Below are 19,839 nucleotides of genomic sequence, written 5' to 3'. Positions count from 1 at the left end.
TGTGTGTGTGTGTGTGAGAGAGAGAGAATACATCTGCTCTATCTCCTTTCAGAGTTGTATGGACCTGAAGTTGTGTGTTTGTGCTTCTTGATATGTGTGTACAGTGTGTGTGTGTGTGTGTGTGTGAGAGGTCGCCGCAGTAATTTAGATGCAGTCGATTATCTCTGTTACTCATGTCTACGCCGCACACCTCCTGATGCAAACATAGCTATCGCATGCTTTTAATGACATGCCTATTACACACACACACCCACACACACACATAAATCAAGCGTGACATATCAACATATCAGCGTGGCAATGTGCCTGTACGAGACACTTTGATTATGATATGCTAATCTGACCTATAATTTACTTCCTGTCATGTCTCTGTCGTCTCCTCTGGTGTCCTGCTCATGTGTTCGCCCTCCCCCTCCGTGTTCTACCCCGGCTCCGTTTGATGATTTACTCACTGTATCGGCTCGTCTCTTATTAGAAACTACATCGCCGAAGCTGTATACAAAGAAATCAATATTTAAAACATTAGCGAGCAACTGTTCATCCATTCAGAGCATGCTGAGATGCTTAATTGCTTGGTTTGACATCATGTACAATGAAATAATCAAAGGCTGTATGGAGGGGAAGGCATTAATCACAGCAGCTGACACTGCATACCGGTTAGATTGTGCTGTTTGACCTTGATTGAAAGACAAATATCACTGTCTCCCCTTTTCTATCAAAAATTATTATTATTTTTAATTTTTTTAAAAAAGGGAGTTCAGGAAACTGAAGTTAATTTTTCCAGCGACGCCCATTAATTTCACACCATTTCTCAGTAAATCTGCAGCGGCTTGGCTCCGCTCCAGCACCATAAAACGTCTACTAAGTGCCGGGGAGATGGAAAGCCTCCTCCTTCTTTAAGAATTAATGTTAGTTTAACGAGAAAAGGGATTTAAAAAGTGTTAATGGTTGAGTTAATGTCTTTTCTCTTCTTCTTATCCCCCAATTCCCCCACCACACCAGCCGCTGCAGATAGACGATAACTTCTGCGGCCAGGACTTCAACCAGCCTCTAGGGGGCACCACCGCCATCGAGGGCATCCCGCTTTACGTGGACAAGGACGACGGCATGACCTCCGTGGCGGCCTACGACTACCACGGACACACCGTGGCGTTCACCGGCACCCGCAGCGGACGCATGAAGAAGGTAGGCATCCTGGAGTGTGTGTGTGTGTGTGTGTGTGTGTGTGTGCGCTCAGTTTGAAGCAGTATTGCCATTGTGGTGTGAAAACCCTTGCAACTCCATTTTTTGATGACTCATGGATATATTAACTTGGAGTAAAGGATTACAAACTCTTCAAACAGGCAAAATTCAATAATCATTCAATTCTTTTCAAAGCCCACTTTATTTAAACCTGCTGAAAAATATGATTACAGGTAAGGCACAATTTTCTGACAGTGACCGTAGTGCTATTTTATCATGTTTATGTTCTGGCTTTTATCATTGGATGTTTCTTGCACATTATGAACGATAAAAAAACTATAAATTACAGTGATAACTGACATAAATAATAATAAAATGTGACTAAGATGGGGATTCAAATGCTCCTGCCAGCGTATAACAATGTGTGTGTATGTGTTTGTGTGCGTGTGTATGTGTGTGTGTCCCATGCTCTACAGAAAACCATTTTCACTTTGAAGCAATTTTCTGTCATTTTATGATGTATTTTCAATGGTCATTGGTTTTGTCAACGCTGACAAATGGTTTTGTCATCACAAGTATCATCGCAGACATCAGCTGTGATGTGTGTGTGTGTGTGTGTGTGTGAGCGTGTGTGTACATCTTTAATGGCATATTGTGTGTGTGTGTTTTTTTCTTAAAATGTCTTGTCACTGCTTCTAAACATACTAAATAAGACACATACAGTTTGGAAGGGAAAAAAAGTAATGCCTACCATAGACTAGGAGACTCTGAAAAGAGTTCTAAAAGACTGAAGTGTGACACCCTCTCACATCTAAAGACAATGTGCCATAAGTCTCAGAGTTTCTAGTCACAGACTATAAGATTTTGCAAAGACTGGGGATCTTGCAGGGTCACTATTTACAAGACTACAACTATATTCCTTTTTGAGATGATGTCACATCCTGCTCCTGGTTGGAATTTACAAGAAGAAAAAACTATTGAGAAAGAAGTGGACAGAAATTGTTGCAGTCCTCGAAACCCCCAGTGATTGTGCTATAGCTAGCTAGCTAGCTAACCACTGTCTCGAATGGGGCTACTTGCAAGCTAACGTTAGCTACTGGAATGTTTGCTATTAACCTACGAGCTAACTGTATGACTATGTTCCAATCCACGTACTTCTGTACTTACACTTACTACTTTGAGTGCATAAGTGTGTTCACACTGGGAAGTACGGCAAAATGCAGTGCACTCAAAGTACCCGGATGTTGTACTCAAAACGGTCAGATCGTTGAGTGTGGAACGCTGGACACTCTCCACTCTCAACTGTCACCATCTTGTCCACGTAGCAGAAGGGGCGGAGCCACGACCACTATTCAAACATACGTAGATAACAGAATAAAACAATACAATATGTAAACATACCGGTGCATTTTCAGCCAACAGGAGGACACATCGTAGGCGTAGGCGACGACGTTCGAAACGTAATTTCCACTCTGCTTTCATTTTTTTTCAGAAGATATTTTGGCGGGTAGCGAGCCGCGGTCAAATGTTGCGATCGTCATTTCCGGTCAGTGCGCCGCAGAGTTTTCGATTTGAGACGACCCTACCCCGCTGAAATTTACGCACTACTCAAGTGAGTACAGAGTGCACAAAGTGCACTACATTGAAGTGTACTTCTGGAAGTACGTGGATTGGAACACACGGTATGTTTCATCTGAAGATTGCTAGCTTCAGTCATATAAATGGAAACCCACGTGTATATATGAGAGAAAGAGAGAGCGAGTACTGCAGTCAGATATATATCTAAGAGTATAGATGCAATGAGGCAAAACTTCCGTATTTTTGACAATATCTGCTAGATGGCGCTGCGGAAGCACTGCCGCCAGTTTGGAATGAAATCGCCAATGGGTCCATAGCCATAGATGTATAAAGAGACGTCTGTAAATCAGAGGGTAATTTTAAGTAAATCAACTTCCCAGTACTTACACTTAAATAGCCCACATTTAAATTGTTACAGTATGTCCTAAAAATTGTAAAATTCACTAATAGCTGAATCCAGAGTTATTTTCCTCGGCATAATGAACGTGCATCAGACCCACAGGACTGCACCGCCCTGCACGCTCATATGACATATCCGGTTCTGCCAGTTTCCTGCTAGCTGTATGCGGCTGTAATAATGTATATATTGGCTGTAATTCATTACTTTTATTATCTTATAATACACCCATGGGCTGTATGCTGTAAGCCTGTACCGTGGTGGATGTATTAACGTCTCTGTTCCCAAACAACCGGCTATCGACCAGTAGCTAGTAGTGCTAGTATCATGACATAAACAGAATTCAACGTACTTGACTTTCACTTCTTTGCAATATACGTTCTTTGTTTATATGATTGAAGCCAGAAATCTTCAGCTGAAACATACAGTTAGCTCATAGGCTTATAGCAAACATTCCGTTATAGCTAACGTTAGCTTGCAAGTAGCCCGTTTGGGACAATGGTTTGCTAGCTAGCTATAGCATTTAGCATACTTAGCAGGGATTTCGAGAGCTGCAGCTTTTTTTCCTTCTCCACTCTATCTCGGTACAAATGGGAGGAAACGTCAAAAAGAGACGTTTACTTTCTACCCCGTTTGCTGCTTCCTGTTTGCTGCTTGAGAGAGAGCTCACCTATTGGTTGTTGACAATGTGCGTGTCATTGAATGTACGATAATATTAAACTTGCTTGATTTTTATCAGAACGTCAAGACAAGAAAAAGACTGACATAAGACATCTCGGACTGAGTTTTATGATTTTATTTCGACTTTGGGAATATGTCTGCGACGGTGAAATCACTTGAAAAGTTGTTTGGTGTGAGGTCGGCAGCAGGCAGCAGCTCTGGAGATGAGGCAGTGTGTGTTTGTGTGTTGATGTGTAGAGCGCGTGCTGTTTGACAAACCGGAGCTGTGCAGGGTTTTATCTTGCCGAGCGTTGTTTGGTGGTCTCGTCACAGTGTTGTCAAGAGCCGGTGAGTGTATCTGAGTGGCTTTAAGGTGGCTGAGGATGATTTCTTATGTGTCTCCCGAGGTGCGAAAACCCCCCATGTGTTGTGTGTGTGTGTAGATCTTTGTGTTTGCTTGCAATGGGAGGCCTCAAAATCCATCCTCAATCACAGGCTAGTCAGTAATTTCCCATCATGTTCAGCATACACGCAGCATGCAGTCCCCCTTTGTGAGTGTGTGGGTTTACAGTATGTGTGTGTGGTGTACCCATGTTGAGTAGACCACACGGCGTGTGTGCCAATCAGCCGCTCCTTCATCTGAGATCCGACTGAGCCGCTTCTGTTCTTTTTTCACTTTTATCCTCAGCAGGACATCTCTATACGAGTGTGTCCGTGTCACCAATACTCTGGAGACGGGAATAAAACAGTCACCTGAGGATAAAAATAATTGCATAAATACGTACATAATGCAACATAAATGAAAAAAAACAAAACACATCCACATTTCACTGTCAGCAGCATTTCAATTTGAAGTTTTAGAGATTTTTTTTCAAGGAACTCTTTCAAGTCAACAATCATTTTGTAGGTGCTCATTTCCTTTCTATCAAATGGTGATGTCTTTGTTTGGAAGTCTTTGTGTTTACATGCGTCATGATTTATTAAAGCGAAATGCATCTGAAATATTTAGCCGCTACAGTTTTTTGATAGGAGTTTGACAGCTTAAGCATTATAGGCCCGTGTGTCTCTGTCGAAGCTGGAATGTCTGTCGCAGTAATGCTGCTGTCAACTGCTTTTATATAGGCTATGATAATGTAACACACACACACACACACACATGCCTCCTTACACAGCTTCCTGTGTCTGGTGTTTTGCTAAGTCGACTGAAACCTGGCCCACTAGTCCTTGTGCCTGACCCCTGTACTGTGTCTGTGAGTGTGTGTGTGCAGACAGATGATTTGTGTGGGCTTGTTGAGCGTGTGGGGTCAGCAGATCCTGGATGATACCCCCGCACGATCGGAATCCCATTTCCCCTCAGCCGGCATGTCTTCCTGTGCTCGGGGATGGAGGGGAGGAAGGTGAATGAATATACGGAGGATGGAGGGCCGCCGGTGTCTTCGCGCAGATCAATGCAGATGCCGCAGTAACATGCAGTCGTCTGCATGAGCAGGGAAATGGCGGGGCGGGACACCAATTACAATAAATCAGCAGTGATTACACCTATAGCAAGGTTTTTACATTTGTCGGTGCCTGGCTGAGTCTCCCCTCTGACACGGGATGCGATTAGTTTTAGCTTTACTTTCCAAATAAATTGGACAACAGCTGTTAAACGACTGAACTAGATTTTGTACAAAACAGAGTTTGGAGGGAGGAAGGAGCTAGGATTAGATAGAAGGAGAAGCAAGAGAGTGAGGCGGAGGCAGATGGGAGAGAGATGGGTACAGGCTGTGTGGTTTTATTGCTATTCATTGGGAGTTAAACTGTGCTCCTTGGCCTAATGAAATGTAAAGCTGCAGCGTATCGATGTCGGCACACACGCACACGCTCATTAGAATTCCTACGAAGCGACTGTTGCTGAACGCGCGTCCGGTCTGCGCGCACACGTCTCGGCTGCTAGACTCCCCGTATTGATTGATCTATGAATATATAATCGTTAGTGTAAATCTTAAACCTAGGCAGTCCATTGGATAAGTGATGGTGTCTTTGTCTGGGTGTGTGAGACAGACAGAGGGAGGGAGAGAGCTGTGACGTAAGCCAGACTGCTGCTTTACATTGGCATGACTAATCACAATGCCTGGACTGACTAAGCACACAGCATGTATGTGCAAAATAGCCACCTAACGTCTCCATTACTGTTGGCTTTCTTTCTTTACAGGTTTTGACTGTGAGTGTGAGGAATAACACTGTTGTATAAGTTGCCCTTTCATACTGCAATTCTGACTGTTGAGTTATATCAAATCAGCATTCTATTAACAATCTTTATTGGTTTTATGTGGCACGGCGGAGAACAGCTGATTAAGAGCTCCGTGTCAAAATCAAAGCTAATTTAGTGATTTAATGGTGCAGTATGGCCTTTGTTAGGATAAGGTAGCTGTTACATTCAGCGACACTGTAATAATAAGAAAGAAGTAGAGCAATGACAGAATGCTGATACTGTATTCATGCTGATCTGGATATAAGATTTAAGAGCTTATGATGAGCTGGAAGAATTAATCGATGAATGGATTAGCTTGATCCACAGAAAATTAATCAGCAAATATTTAACAATGATAATAATTGATTTAACGTTTCATTTTGGGACTGTTAGACAAAACAAGCACATTGAAGATGTCACCTTGAATACAGGAAATTGTGACTGTTTTCACTATTTTCTAGGCAAATTAATCTGCTACTCTGTCAAAGTCAATGCGATAATAATGCGTTAAAGGACATTTGTTTTAACGCCACTCATTCCTTTAACGCATTAACGCAACTTGTGATTTTTAGGTTGTAGCGGGCTCAATTTTAAAGCTACAGTGAAGATACTGGCATCATATGAAAAAAACCTAAGGAATCCATCGGTACCAACCATGTCATACTAGCTTGTCGCGAAGGAGGTTAAAAACGCTCCAAACTTACGCTAAATTTTGGCGATGAAAAACTGTCATGGACATTTTCAAAGGGGTCCCTTGACCTCTGACCTCCAGATATGTGAATGAAAATGGGTTCCTATGGGTGCCCACGAGTCTCCCCTTTACAGACATGCTCACTTTATGATAATCACATGCAGTTTGGAGCAAGTCACACTGACAGCTGTTGTTGCCTGTTGGGCTTTAAAGAGAGACTATATAGTCTTTGATGAACAGTGGCCACTGTATTCACATGTGACAGTCATGGGCTAATGCTAAATGCTAGTCATCATGTCTGCAAGAGTCATCATGTATTGAGGTCTTTCTTGACCTTAGAAACAGTAGTAAAAAAAACTCTTAAAGGGCCAGTGTGTAGGATTTGGCGTCATCTAGCGGTGAGGTTGGACATTGCAACCAACCAAAATACCTCCCGTGTGCCAAATGGGTAGGAGAGCTATGGTGCTACCAGTGTTTGGTTTGTCCGTTCTGGGCTGCTGTAGAAACATGGTGGCTGGCTCATACATAGTCTCACTTTTATGTTATTAAAACATTATTGCTTTGCTGACTTTGTGTATACGGCATTCCAATGTCACGCTTTGGTGCGAGAAAAGGGGAGACGACAAAAGCAACTAACTGGTACCAAAACATTAGAAACTTTCAACTTAAGTCATGAATGACCACAACCGTGACCTCATCGAGTGAACTCGACCCATAGCCGCGTTAACATGGTTATCATGAAGGCATCGTTAAGGATTACGACGGTGTTGAAGGCTGAAGGACATTGCTAGAATGTACGATAGGAGACTCAGGGTTGCAAGATGAAAGTTATGAGTCGGAGGGTGTCTAATGTGAGATGAAAGATGTATAGTAGGATGTAGGGACATACAGTATGGCTATTAGGTGTAGGGAATCGTTTAGGATGCAGCCTTGTCAGAAGAGGCTGCCTCTCTCCTAGTGAAACGCCACCAGTCTCATGCCAGCAGCAGCAGCAGCATATGTACACATTATATATTGTTGTTCTTTGCTCAGTACCTCAAAGTCAAACATGATTACATTTTTCTTTTAAGCACCACAGTAAGGAGACACGGTGTAGGTGGGGGACCGATAGCTTTTAACAGCATGAAATTGCACCATGGGCCGCCTTCTGTGCCGTTTGCCAGAAACATCCTTAAAAAAAACCCCTCCTCAGATCTCGGTAAAAACCTGGAAATCCTTTCATTCCCCTCATTTCGTCTCCTCTTTTGTCTACCTGGGAGAACAAGGCGCTCTCCTCTCGCCACATCAGGCCGAGATGAAAAGAAACTCTCAGCAGCCTGAAGTATTTCCAAATTTAAGAAACAAAAAAGAGGCAAGCAATGAAGGCAGAGAGAAAGAGAAAGAGAAAGAGGGGGAGGTTTACTCAGCGGTGTATAGGTGTGTGAATGTGGATGTGTGTGTGGTGGGTGAAGGGGGGAGGTGGTTTCATGTCATTTCATCATTTCCCTGCTAGCAGCAAATCCAATTACTTTTCCCTTTCCTTTCTATCTTGGAAGATAGTCTGAGTGACAGGGCCGATTGGAGCAGCGCTGCTGAGGTAACTGTGCCAACCGGTTGATTGACACAACGCTGGCACTTCACTGCCTTGAGACATGGAGACGAGTGAGAAACTGGTTAGACTTCAGGGCATCTCGGAGCTCAGCGAGGTGGACCAGAAGTTCACCAGCCCCGCTCCTTCGATTATACATCCCTCCCACTCAGAGATTATCTAATACACTTTTTTTTTGCCGAGATGCTTCATGTGTTCTCCTCAGCTTCTGTGCGACGTATACAGTACTACCCCGTCCTATCTACTGTACCGCCCTCACTCTCATACTCTACTCTGTTAACAGTATCCCACCCCCTTAATGAAATCAGCTATTTGGCAATATAATAGGCAGTATGTATTGTGTGAATTGAGTCAGGATGCCCATCATCTCTTAAGAAATACATCTAACTGTACAGCCAAATCAGTCTCACGGCAGGTCGTGAAATAGTCAAAAAAATGTAATCTATTTGATTCGTGTACACAGACACAAATTTCACTTTCTTTCGTGATGCTCAGCACGACTTTCAACAATGTATTTTTAATGCATTTTCCTATGAATATCCAGCAACACGTGATGCACGTCAATTTCCGCTCCAGTCGTTTCAAAATAAAACTTCTTAGTTATGTTTAGGAATGGATCGACTTGGTTAGGCTTAGGCAACAAACTACTTAGTTAGGCTTAGGAAAAGATCGATTTGGTTAGGCTTAGGGAACAAAACTATTTAGGTTTAGGAAAAGATTGCGGTTTGAGTTTAAATTACATCGGAAGAGGCATAACTTAAGTAAGGAAGGTAAATGACAAAAACGACTTAGTTAGCTCTAGGACTCGATTGTGGTTGTGGTTTAAATAACTCTGGAAATGCCGTAACTAAAGTACGGAAGTTACGTGACAAATAAATCAAACCTTGACTTGTGGTTTAACACGAGACATGAACACCGGTCTGCTGGGCGAAAGTCCTGTGTTGTTTGACCCACCCATCCATCCACCTGCTTTATACTTCTACTCCACTACATTTCAAAAGGGATTGTTTTTGTATTTTATTTGAATAACTTTTAGAGGCAAACTATCCAATGTTTTACAGAAAGAGCAGTGATTACAGAAGAAGTCAGTATAATTTTATTGAAGCCTGTAAATCATCTTTGAACCATTCCAACTTATCTTGTGACCCATTGGACAGGTACAGTACAGCACTCCGACTGGGAACCACTGCTCTAACCAGTATACTTCTAAGGATACCAGCCCTGTAAATCCCAGCAATCCAGTGAATGAGAGAGTGCCTTGGATCTCTTCCTAGAGTTTGAGATGGCCTTGCGTGTATTGGCTCCGCGAGCTTAGCAGTAAAACTAGCTGTCAGAATGATTAAGCCTAATCAGGAAACATGGGATGGGAGGTAATTTAGCATGTGAATGCTAATTAGCACTAGCATTTAGACTGGCAGACGATGATTGAAGCGGCGCATCGGCAGCTCAGGCTGGTTAAATGGCAAAAACACCAGGCTGGTAGAGATGATTGATAATCTTGGGTCGGGCTGCTGTCTGTTTCCCTGTTTGTGTGTGAGTGTGTGTGAGTGTGTGCAGACTATAGCTTCCCCTTCTCTCCAATGCAAACTCATAATGAGCAGATGAGCGCAACACCTGAGCACACTAATTCCATCTTTATCTCATTAAGTAGAAGTTAGTGGAATAATGTCCTATTACTTTCTCAGAATACACACCAGGCTTTTGTGAAGCCGTGTGTGTGTGTGTGTGTGTGTGTGTGTTAGTGGTGTCATTCCTGTCTGGAGCTTCTTCCCTGAGTGAGTGAGTGAGTTTCTGAAACTGTAGTTTGGCATGCACACTGTGTACTTGCTATTATGTGGACACGTATATGAAATAGTGTCAGTGGAATGATGTTTTTGGGTGTGATCCTCTGGTGTGTAAATCTTTTAGAGATAATATTACTGCTATAAGCGGTGCTAATGTTTGAGTGAATCATCATCCTATTCTCCACCACTAGTACTTCTCTGCACCCCCTCTCTTCAGGTCTTTTCCTGTCCACAACCCCCCCCCTCTCTTCCCCTCTGCTCCCCTCATATGTCACCTTCAGCTCCCTCTCTCCCAACCGAGGTGGGCTGGATGCCCGCAAATCTGCCTCCCTAGAGAATTTCCCGCCTCATCTCTGTGTGTGGGGCGTACTGTCCTTCTCATCCTCTCCCTCATTCTCCTTATCTCCTCTATCCATTAGTACATTAGTGTACGTCAGCCCGGGAAAAAAAAAGTGCTATCTCTGTCGAGCCTTTCATGAGAGAGAAAGAGAGAGAGAGAGAGAGAGTCGTAGAGGAACACAGAGAGGAAGCGAGATAGATGAAACAGATACAAAGACGTGTAAAGGCAGACACAAAAGTGATATGATAGGCCTACTTGTAAGTGATCAGAGTGAGCATCTACATGCAACTTTATGCACGTGTTTGTCTGAAAGTTTAAGATGAGATGAATGTGTAAAAGTTGATGTACTTATTGCAATGTCTTAAGCTAACATTGTCAAGTCATCATTTATAATAATAATAATCCAAATGAAAAGCAGCAGCCAATTGACCCAATGCAATACAAATACATGAGTTTAATGGAGCTCAATGGGGCGTTTTTCACTGCTGGCCTATCCAGAGAACAAATGGACAAGGCTTTACTATATATAACCAATGCAGTCTATTGTATTAAAGATAGATTTTAACTGGCGGGAATATATTCAGAACATGATTATGCACAGGTAAAGAAAAACACAATTTGTAGCATTCAAAATATCTTCAAATGAATGTCATATGTGAACATACATGTATATTCTAGGGCTGTCAATGGATTAAAATATTTAATTGCAATTAATCTCATGATGGTCAATAGTTAATTGCGATTAATCGCAAGTTAATTGCAATTTTTTTCATCTGTTCAAAATATACCTTAAAGGGAGATTTGCCAAGTATTTAATACTCTCATCAACATGGGAGTGTGCAAATATGATTGCTTTATGCAAATGTATGTATATATTTATTATTGGAGATCCATTTCAACACAAAACAATGACAGATATTGTCCAGAAACCCTCACAGGTACTGCATTTAGCATAAAACATATGCTCAAATCATAACATGGCAAACTCAAACTCAACAGGCAACAACAGCTGTCAGTGTGTCAGTGTGCTGACTTGACTATGACTTGCCCCAAACTGCATGTGATTATCATAAAGTGGGCATGTCTGTAAAGGGGAGACTCGTGGGTACCCATAGAACCCATTTTCATTCGCATATCTGGAGGTCATAGGTCAAGGGACCCCTTTGAAAATGGACATGCCAGTTTTTCCTCGCCAAAATTTAGCGTAAGTTTGGAGCGTTATTTGGCCTCCTTTGCGACGAGGTAGTATGACATGGTTGTATCTTCACTCTAGCTTTAAAACTGAGCCCGCTACAACCTAAAAATCGCAAGTTGTGTTAATGCATTGAAGATATTAGTGGCGTTAAAACAAATTTGCGTTAACGCGTTGTTATTATTGCGTTAACTTTGACAGCCCTAGAATATTCGTATTCAGTCATTTTTTTGTGATTTGAAAAACATCTTCATCTAAAGTACATGTTAAATGACTTTCTTTTGAGGAAATCAAAGTCCTTCTTCTTTCTTTTTTGCTGCCACACAGGAAATGAATGCATTAGTGTGAAGATGAATTAATGGGACTCCACCTCAGACTGACTTCCACATGTTAAAGTGTCTCCTCTAGACTCATTTGCATTTGAATTCCCCAGGTGTTACTTATTATAGGAGGAGACAAATGGACAGTATGTTGGAGGGGGAAAAAAAGAGTAAAACCTTTTTTTTTCAGAGTCAGCACAGCATCTGATGAGCATGGAGTGATACAGAAATAGTCCTTTAGAGCGCTGGCAGAGTGATCTGAATTACAACAGCAGGATCTCTGCCACCTCCGGGACGGAGGCTGATATGATACTGTTCTGCATCACTTATTAGAGGCAAGCCGCTGCTAATGTGCCTTTGCGGTTGTGGGTTCAATTCCCGGGTGGGCTATCACTTCATATGTATTACCCCCTGTGTCCTTGAGCAGGGCATTATCTCAGCAGTCCCTCCGGAGGAATCCGGCTCAATGTTAATGGATGGACGATGTGCATGGAGAGCTAGATGGATGGATTAGTGAGCTAATGAATCTTTGATAAGTGGGAAGGCTTTGTGAGTGTCAAGAGACAAAGGGAAAGATCACAGCTAAACCTATCAACTGTGAGATGGCTTTAATTCACACAAAACCCTAGCGGAGACTGACTTTGGTGTTGCCATTATGGAAACTAAGTAATATGCCTGCTGGCTGTATGAAGCAAATCCATCCGAAATATAAAGGCAATATCCACTGTTTTTGGACAAACCTATGCCAAAATTATTGTTTCATATGTTATTATGAAGTCATCATTTTTGTTGTCATGGAGAACAGAGTTTATAAAGCTTCATATCAAATAATGCTGCTATTAAATGGGGTAACTTTACTACAGTCAGACCTGTAGGCGTTTTTTTTAGCCGGTCCTCCTTGAAGTTCCTATTACCGTATATTTTTATTTACACATAACATTGACATTTTATTTGTCCCTATGTTCATGTAAATTGTGTAACTTGACAGTTCTATTAGGAGCTGCTATAATTTGTCATCGTGATACAGTAGTGTTAGATTGCAGACACACAACAAACTATTTTACTATCAACTGCCTAAAAACATCCTCTCCACACATTCTCACTCCCAACTCATCAAATACCGCCGCTTGGTCAGTGCCCCTCGGCATCAGAGACTACTGAGAGACTATTACTTTTGGAAACACCAGGGACGGCGTGTCAGTATAGGCTTGTTACATGCATAGTGTCCTTTCAAAATAAACTTCTGTTTTCACAGGAAGTTAGGTTTAGGCAACACAACCACTAAGTTAGGGTTAGGAAACGGTCGTGATTGATGTTAACTTCACTGACTAGCGACTCACGTGACTATTGACTCACGGGGCTGGCGATACTAACGACTCACATGACCAATGACTCACGTGACTCACTGTACTGATGATACCGACGTGTCACGTGACTGAAGACTGACGTGGCAAAATAAATCAACGTTAGTTTCACACGGGACACAAACACCGGTCTTCTGGTTGACAGCTCGCCCTTAGCGGACTCTCATGCTATTAATACTACGTCGCTTGCTCGCTTTCCATTCATTTCCTGTGGAAAGCAGGTCCAGCGCGACGCGTCCGGCTCACGAAACTTGGACCAAGCTTCCAAACTAGGCGATCTAGTTCTGAAATGAAATGAGACTCAGCAGTGGCATAGCCTATTTCTCGCTTAAAATTTTTCCAGAAGTAGACTTTGGTGGATTGTTTTGACGGAATAACAGAAAGTTTAGGCCGCCATGTTGTTTCCTGTTTAAAACGGCGAGCAGAAAACCAGGGACCAATCAGGTGCATTTCACGATAGATAACGTCACCGCTTGAACGGCCAATTGAGTGGAGCAGCGCGTCCCCTAGTGTCCTCACTGGACCTGGTGGACATGTACCACTGGATTTAACAATATAGACACGACCACTAATTATCTGTGTAACAATTTAGCCACAAATTCAAAATCTAACCATACACGATCCAGCCTTGTTTTAAATTTTTTCCCCATGTTCCACTGTTTCGATGTGCTCCACTGCCTTCCAGGAAGGGGCTGCCCCCTCTATGATGTAATTCACATATGGCTGTAGTGTGAACACAGCACATTGTGACTGCGAGTGGAAAACGTCCAGGTCCAGGTCCCCCCTCTAGCCCATGTACTGTAAGACACCACCGGCCCCGGCACTGAGTCAGAATGTCCCGCTGTTAGGGCATGTGCGGCCACAAAGTCGCGGCAAAACAGCAGACCCAGACACATATGCAGACGTTCAGCAGCGGCCCAGCGATGTGTTCGGACAGCTGCTGTGCTGATGACCGGTGTCAGGTGCCAGTGGCCTGATTCAAGCTGGCTAACCTCCTCACATCACAACATGTGTCTGCCCAGATACGGGAGGTGACGGGCGGACATGTGTCTCTGTATCTGGCGGGGCATCTGGAGAACAACTGGCATGTAGGGGGTAGCTGACTGTGTGTGTGTGTGTGTGTGTGTGTGTGTGTGTGTGTGTGTGGTGTATTGATGGAAGTGTGTGTCTATGCAGGTTTGTCGGACTCTTTGGTACATTGTACTAGTATCTGAGGAAAGATGCAGCTCACTATGTGTATGTGTTTGATAGTGTCATCAAGGGAAAGATGCTGCGTAGATGTGTGTGTGTGTGTGTGTGTGTGTGTGTGTGTGTGTGTGTGTGTGTGTGTGTGTGTGTGTGTGTGTTTATGTCTGATTAGAGGGCCGAAGAAACATTTCAGCGTGTGTTTGTGCCTGTTATGTTAATCTCCTTCACATCAAGGAGAGATGCAGCCTGCGTGGGTGTGTGTGTGTGTGTACATGTGCATCTGATTAGAGGGCACATGCAGGAAAGGATACAGACTGTGTGTGTGTGTTATAGGACTGCAGAGGGGTTCATTTGCTGAGAGACGCTGCCCCTAAGATTAAAGGGAATCTCACACTCCCTACGTACGTATAAGAGCTCATCTTCATCACTTTGTGTTTAGTGTAGGAAGTAGCGTGTGTTTACATATTACAGCAGCTGTGCTTTCTTCATGTAGAATGGGAGCTGCCCACCTGATGCCAGGGCAGCTGCCACACTAACAGCCCACTACACACACACACAGACACAGTGCCAGCATCCCTTTTCTGTATGTCTGAGTGTGTGTTTGCTGCAGAGTAGGAGGAGAAAGGGGCCAGCTGCAGTGTAAAGCCTTCATCAACTGTTCCTCTAGACTGCCCCATCTGTCCGTCCATTAATACACAAACACACCCTTACACTAATGCATACACACGGCCCCTTCTGTCGCCTTATCAGACACACACGGCGTACGTCACACTCAATGGGGTCCGTCACGACAATTATGTGTATTCTCTGACGTCTCATGTGAGGAAAATGTGTGTCAGTTTTGATTGACACCATTCATGGCATTTCGGATTAATAAAATGGTACAATTAGGGTAGAAGCAACTCCATTCTGTGGTTTATTCAATGAGGGGGAACATCAGAGGTCGTCTACAGATGGGTGACAGATTAAAGGAAAAGTCGTTATGAAGTGAAGGGTGTTGTTTCATCTAAAGCCTCCAGAACAGCTTCTGTGATTCCCTGGAAGGATCCATTCATCCAAAAGATATACCCATGTTTGGTGATGATGATGTTTGACCATCTGACCTCCGATCAATTATAGTATGGGCTAGGACGATACACCTATTCAATATTACCACGGTACTTGGGTGCGGATTCGATATGTATTGCGATTTTTAAATATTGTGATTCTACAAGAATTGCGATTCGATATTACAATTTATTGCGATTTTTGTTAACTTTTTTAACACTAGACCATGGGAAAAAGTTAAATCAACACTTCTAGGGACCTTTACTTTGAAAAATATCTAAATTAAATCGGTAAAATGTTTTGATTTTCAGCATGTATGTAGTCAGAGATGTCCTGAAGTCAAATATATCAGTCATTGTCAGGAATTATTTATCAAGTTTTTTCCTACAACCCATAAATCAAAGAATAAAGACATTTCCCTCACCAATTAGTGGTATTTCCTTTTTAATTTAAAGGGACACTGGGTACTGTTTTATACTACTGGTCAATATAATCCAATAAATCTTATTTCCATATATGTATTTTGTATATACAGTTCCCTTTGTTAACACCTTATTGTGAAAACTGGATGTAGTCACACGTGTAGACTTCTGCTAACTTCTCCAAATCCGTCTCTAGCTCTCCCGTCAGCTCTGTTCTCTTTATACATCCATGGTCAGCTCCATCGGGGCCGTTTGAATGCATTTAACATAAATGTCAGTATGTGGGTGCTCTACAGTTGTAGCGTCGGCCCGTTTGGCCACAGAGATGAGAGCGACGGCCGGCTTGACCGCACGTTACTGCAATACGATAACGTTTCCTGTGCATGACAGAGTTAGCATGCAGCTTTAGCCGTGATGTCTAGCTCTGCTTTCCCTCTCAATGTGTGAAACCCAAAGTGTTTCCATCCTTTACTGGATGTGTAGTGTTTACCACTTATGATTTAAAATGTGAGGGTGCAGGTCGTATCCACGTGGACCCTCCACCGTTTTCTACTTTCTTGTTTCGGCTCGCTGCAGTTTGTTTTGGTTGACCGTTACGGAACGGATATGACGTCACGTTACTCAGACTACAACAATAAAGCGGTAACTTCCTTCTACCTCCACATAGACTCAAATGAAGCAAAAATATAGACTCTGGCATTAAAACATTTCAAAATCGTAAAAAATCACGACACATGGGTGAATCGATTGTTTTTCCCTCCCCTAATTATAGCCTACTGGAGCCTTTAGTCTTACAAGCCTTCCTATGTGGTATGAAACTCTTGTACAATGAACCAACTATGGACAACTATGATTCAGCCAGCACTATCTTCATCCCCTGCACAGATCTAAAGAAAACCACTGTTTTCTATGCTTAAAAACTTCCCAACTCTGCGGTGTGTTTTCTAAATCATGAGCTCTTGTTAAATCCAGTGGTTGTTTTTTTTGCCCAATCATTGTCCTAACCTTGGTTTCTCTTTATGTGCTTAAGTCCAACTAAAACCGAGTTTGTCAGCCAGACATGAGAATGTCAGCCTGGGCTCAGCAGCCATATGTTAATATGAGAGAGAGAGAGAGAGAGAGACACTGAGGGTTGGTGGAGGTCAAGGAGATATAATGACACAGAAAATAAGAAGGTTGAGTGTCAGAGAGCGAGTCGGAGCGTTGTCCTTGATGATGTTTATGATATTGATTGGATCCAGAAGCTTCCTGATTTCTGATTTGGACACTTGTGAACATTGTGATTGCAGCGAGAACATCTAATGTCTCGAGTGGCCTCTGCAATCAAGGACAATGACCCTTCACTCCATGTACACCGTCTCTCTCTGTCTCTCACACACACACACATGCTTACTTACCTAAAGTAAGTACGATTTTGGCTGCAGCTGTGGTTTCACAGATTACATGTCTTTTAGTGCATTCATTGTGACATCTTCACTGGATTGTCAAATTATTACGTTTGGATCATTTCTTCAAAGGTGCATTCCCTGATATTGATACAACCCATGGTTGAAATTCTAGGGTGCTATAAGGCGCAATACAAAAAGCAAAGAGCGTACCAATAAACTTGGATAGTATGGTGTTAAGAACCTTTGTAATAACCTGACGGCTAATGATGCTCATACTGGACTTTATTCTCCAGATGTCAGTATTTGTTTTAGTGATTGAAATGTTAAAATACTTGATGTGAAAACTATAAAAATATGATCTAGGTTTTAACATAACACAACATTCCTCTAAAGGTTCTAGTGCTATATTAGTTAATGTTAAGCAGTTATATTAACAGCACGGAAGTGGCTTGCTGACTAGACACTAGGACCGTGTATTGGCAAGAATCTGGCGATACAATACGTACAGTATCATGATACAGGGGATACGATTCAATATATTGCGATATATCGCGATACTTTCAGCAAGGCGCTATATTAAATAAATATTTGGAAAACTGTCATAGTAATAAGAACACAGCACCATATGCATAAAATCTGAGTTTAAAATAGTTGACTTTTTTATGCAGTCAGAACAGTGGGATCTGCATTTGCATTTATCACAGTCCCTGTAACATCCAACATCATAGCACTTCTTTGAGAAGGCACATACACTAAGAGGGCGCATCTCTTTGGAAATTAAATTAAATATTGACTGAGTCAATCTTTGCATGTAGACTCTTTATTAAAAATTGATACGGCGCTTTTGAGAATCGATACAGCATCACAACAATTGTATCGCGATATTCTATATATTGGACATTTTCTTACACCCCTACTGGACACCAGTTACACAAAAGATTAGATGTAGTGATGAACTGTTGCTGTCCCAGTGAGAAACATCCTATACTTTGGCATTAAATCCTGGTTTAAGAGGCTCCAATTTTTGGCAATATTTTTTTTTTTTCCTGAAATACATTTAGTGACTTTATTATTTATCACTCTCTCCATGTCTCTTCTCTTTTTAACTTCTCTCTCTGTCCTTTCCTGTTCATCAACTAATCCGGCACACAAGCGAAAAAATCCAGATTATATTTTCATGGAATTGCTCCGGACTATTTTTGCTTTTTAAAGTTTGGAAGTGACTGTGAGTTTTTCTCAGGGAGGAAAGAGACAAACAGATAAACATGCATTAAGACGGACACACAAACTGATAAGCACACACAGAGGACTACTGAGAAAATATATACGGGGCTGATAGTGAGAGAATGAAGAGGACAAAGAGCCAACCAGAGCTGGTGTTGTTCAGCCATCTGGTCTGTGTGTGTGTGTGTGTGTGTGTGTGTGTGTGTGTGTGTGTGTGTGTGTGTGTGTGTGTGTGTGTGTGTGCCTGCTTCTATTGTATCTGGATACAGCGGAGAGAATGACTTAGATTACCAAGACTGATATCAAAGTCACACTCTAGGACACGCTCCAAGTGTCAGTCCTACACACACACACACACACACACACACACACACACACACCCTGTCTCTCTGCTGCCTTTTGGTTTTCCCTGGGAAGCATTCAGCTGATAGACAGGCGACCGTTGGTTTCATTGTGTGTGTGCGTGTGTGTGTGTGCGTGTGTGTGTGTGTCGAGGTCTCTCCTCTAATTGAAGTGTACAGTGACTTGGCAGGCCGCCTGATGTCACAGAGTCATATGGAGGGACAATAGAAGAAGAAGAGAGAGGGGAAAGAAAAAGGGGAGGACTCGATGAGTTGTAGAAACCAGTGATGGGAGAAGAACGAGAGAAGAAGAAGAGAGGATGGAGAGGAGAATGGGAACGAGAAGAGAGGATGGAGAGGAGAATGGGAACAAGAGGAGAAGAAGAGAGGATGGTGAGGAGAACGAGCTGATGAAGGAGATAATTAGACAGTAACAACAGACCTAATGCAGTTAGTCTTTCCCCAGTGGATCATAATGCAACAATATTACATTTCATATACTACTTCATATGTTTGGAGTCATATTTCTAAGTGGCTCGGATATATATTTGATGAGGACATTCCTTTTAGTCTTTTATTACAGCAAAATTGAATAAGCGTGCATCAAATACTCCGCAGTTACTCCACAACATCGAGACTATTGCATCCCATTAAAATCATGCTGAATCAGCACTTCCTGTTTGCTATGTAGGAATCTAAAAAATATGTCTCATGTCTGTGTGTTCAGATTTGATTTTTGAGTTATGACTCTGCAAATTGATCTCATCCCTACTTATCATACTGTATTTTGCAGCTTGGCCAGAAGCCATTACTATAATGACGCCGGGGGAAGTCTTTTGCGTCGTATCTTGACCTTGATCTTGGTTTTTAGGTGGCGGTTAGGTTTAGGCAACAAAACTA

The 19,839-nt window shown here is 42.4% G+C and overlaps 1 protein-coding gene across 1 annotated transcript in view; it reads left to right on the top strand.

Annotated features, from left to right (window-relative positions):
- LOC119490163 (plexin-A1-like) overlaps positions 1–19,839 on the top strand; it is a 361,229-nt gene that overhangs the window by 87,067 nt on the left and 254,323 nt on the right. The window contains 1 exon segment of the mRNA XM_037773385.1: positions 1,003–1,185. Coding sequence (XP_037629313.1) covers positions 1,003–1,185 — 183 coding nt within the window.

Source organism: Sebastes umbrosus, chromosome 6, assembly GCF_015220745.1.
Source record: "Sebastes umbrosus isolate fSebUmb1 chromosome 6, fSebUmb1.pri, whole genome shotgun sequence".
NCBI classification, from domain to species: domain Eukaryota; kingdom Metazoa; phylum Chordata; class Actinopteri; order Perciformes; family Sebastidae; genus Sebastes; species Sebastes umbrosus.
This window is presented reverse-complemented; position numbering and strand designations above follow the sequence as displayed.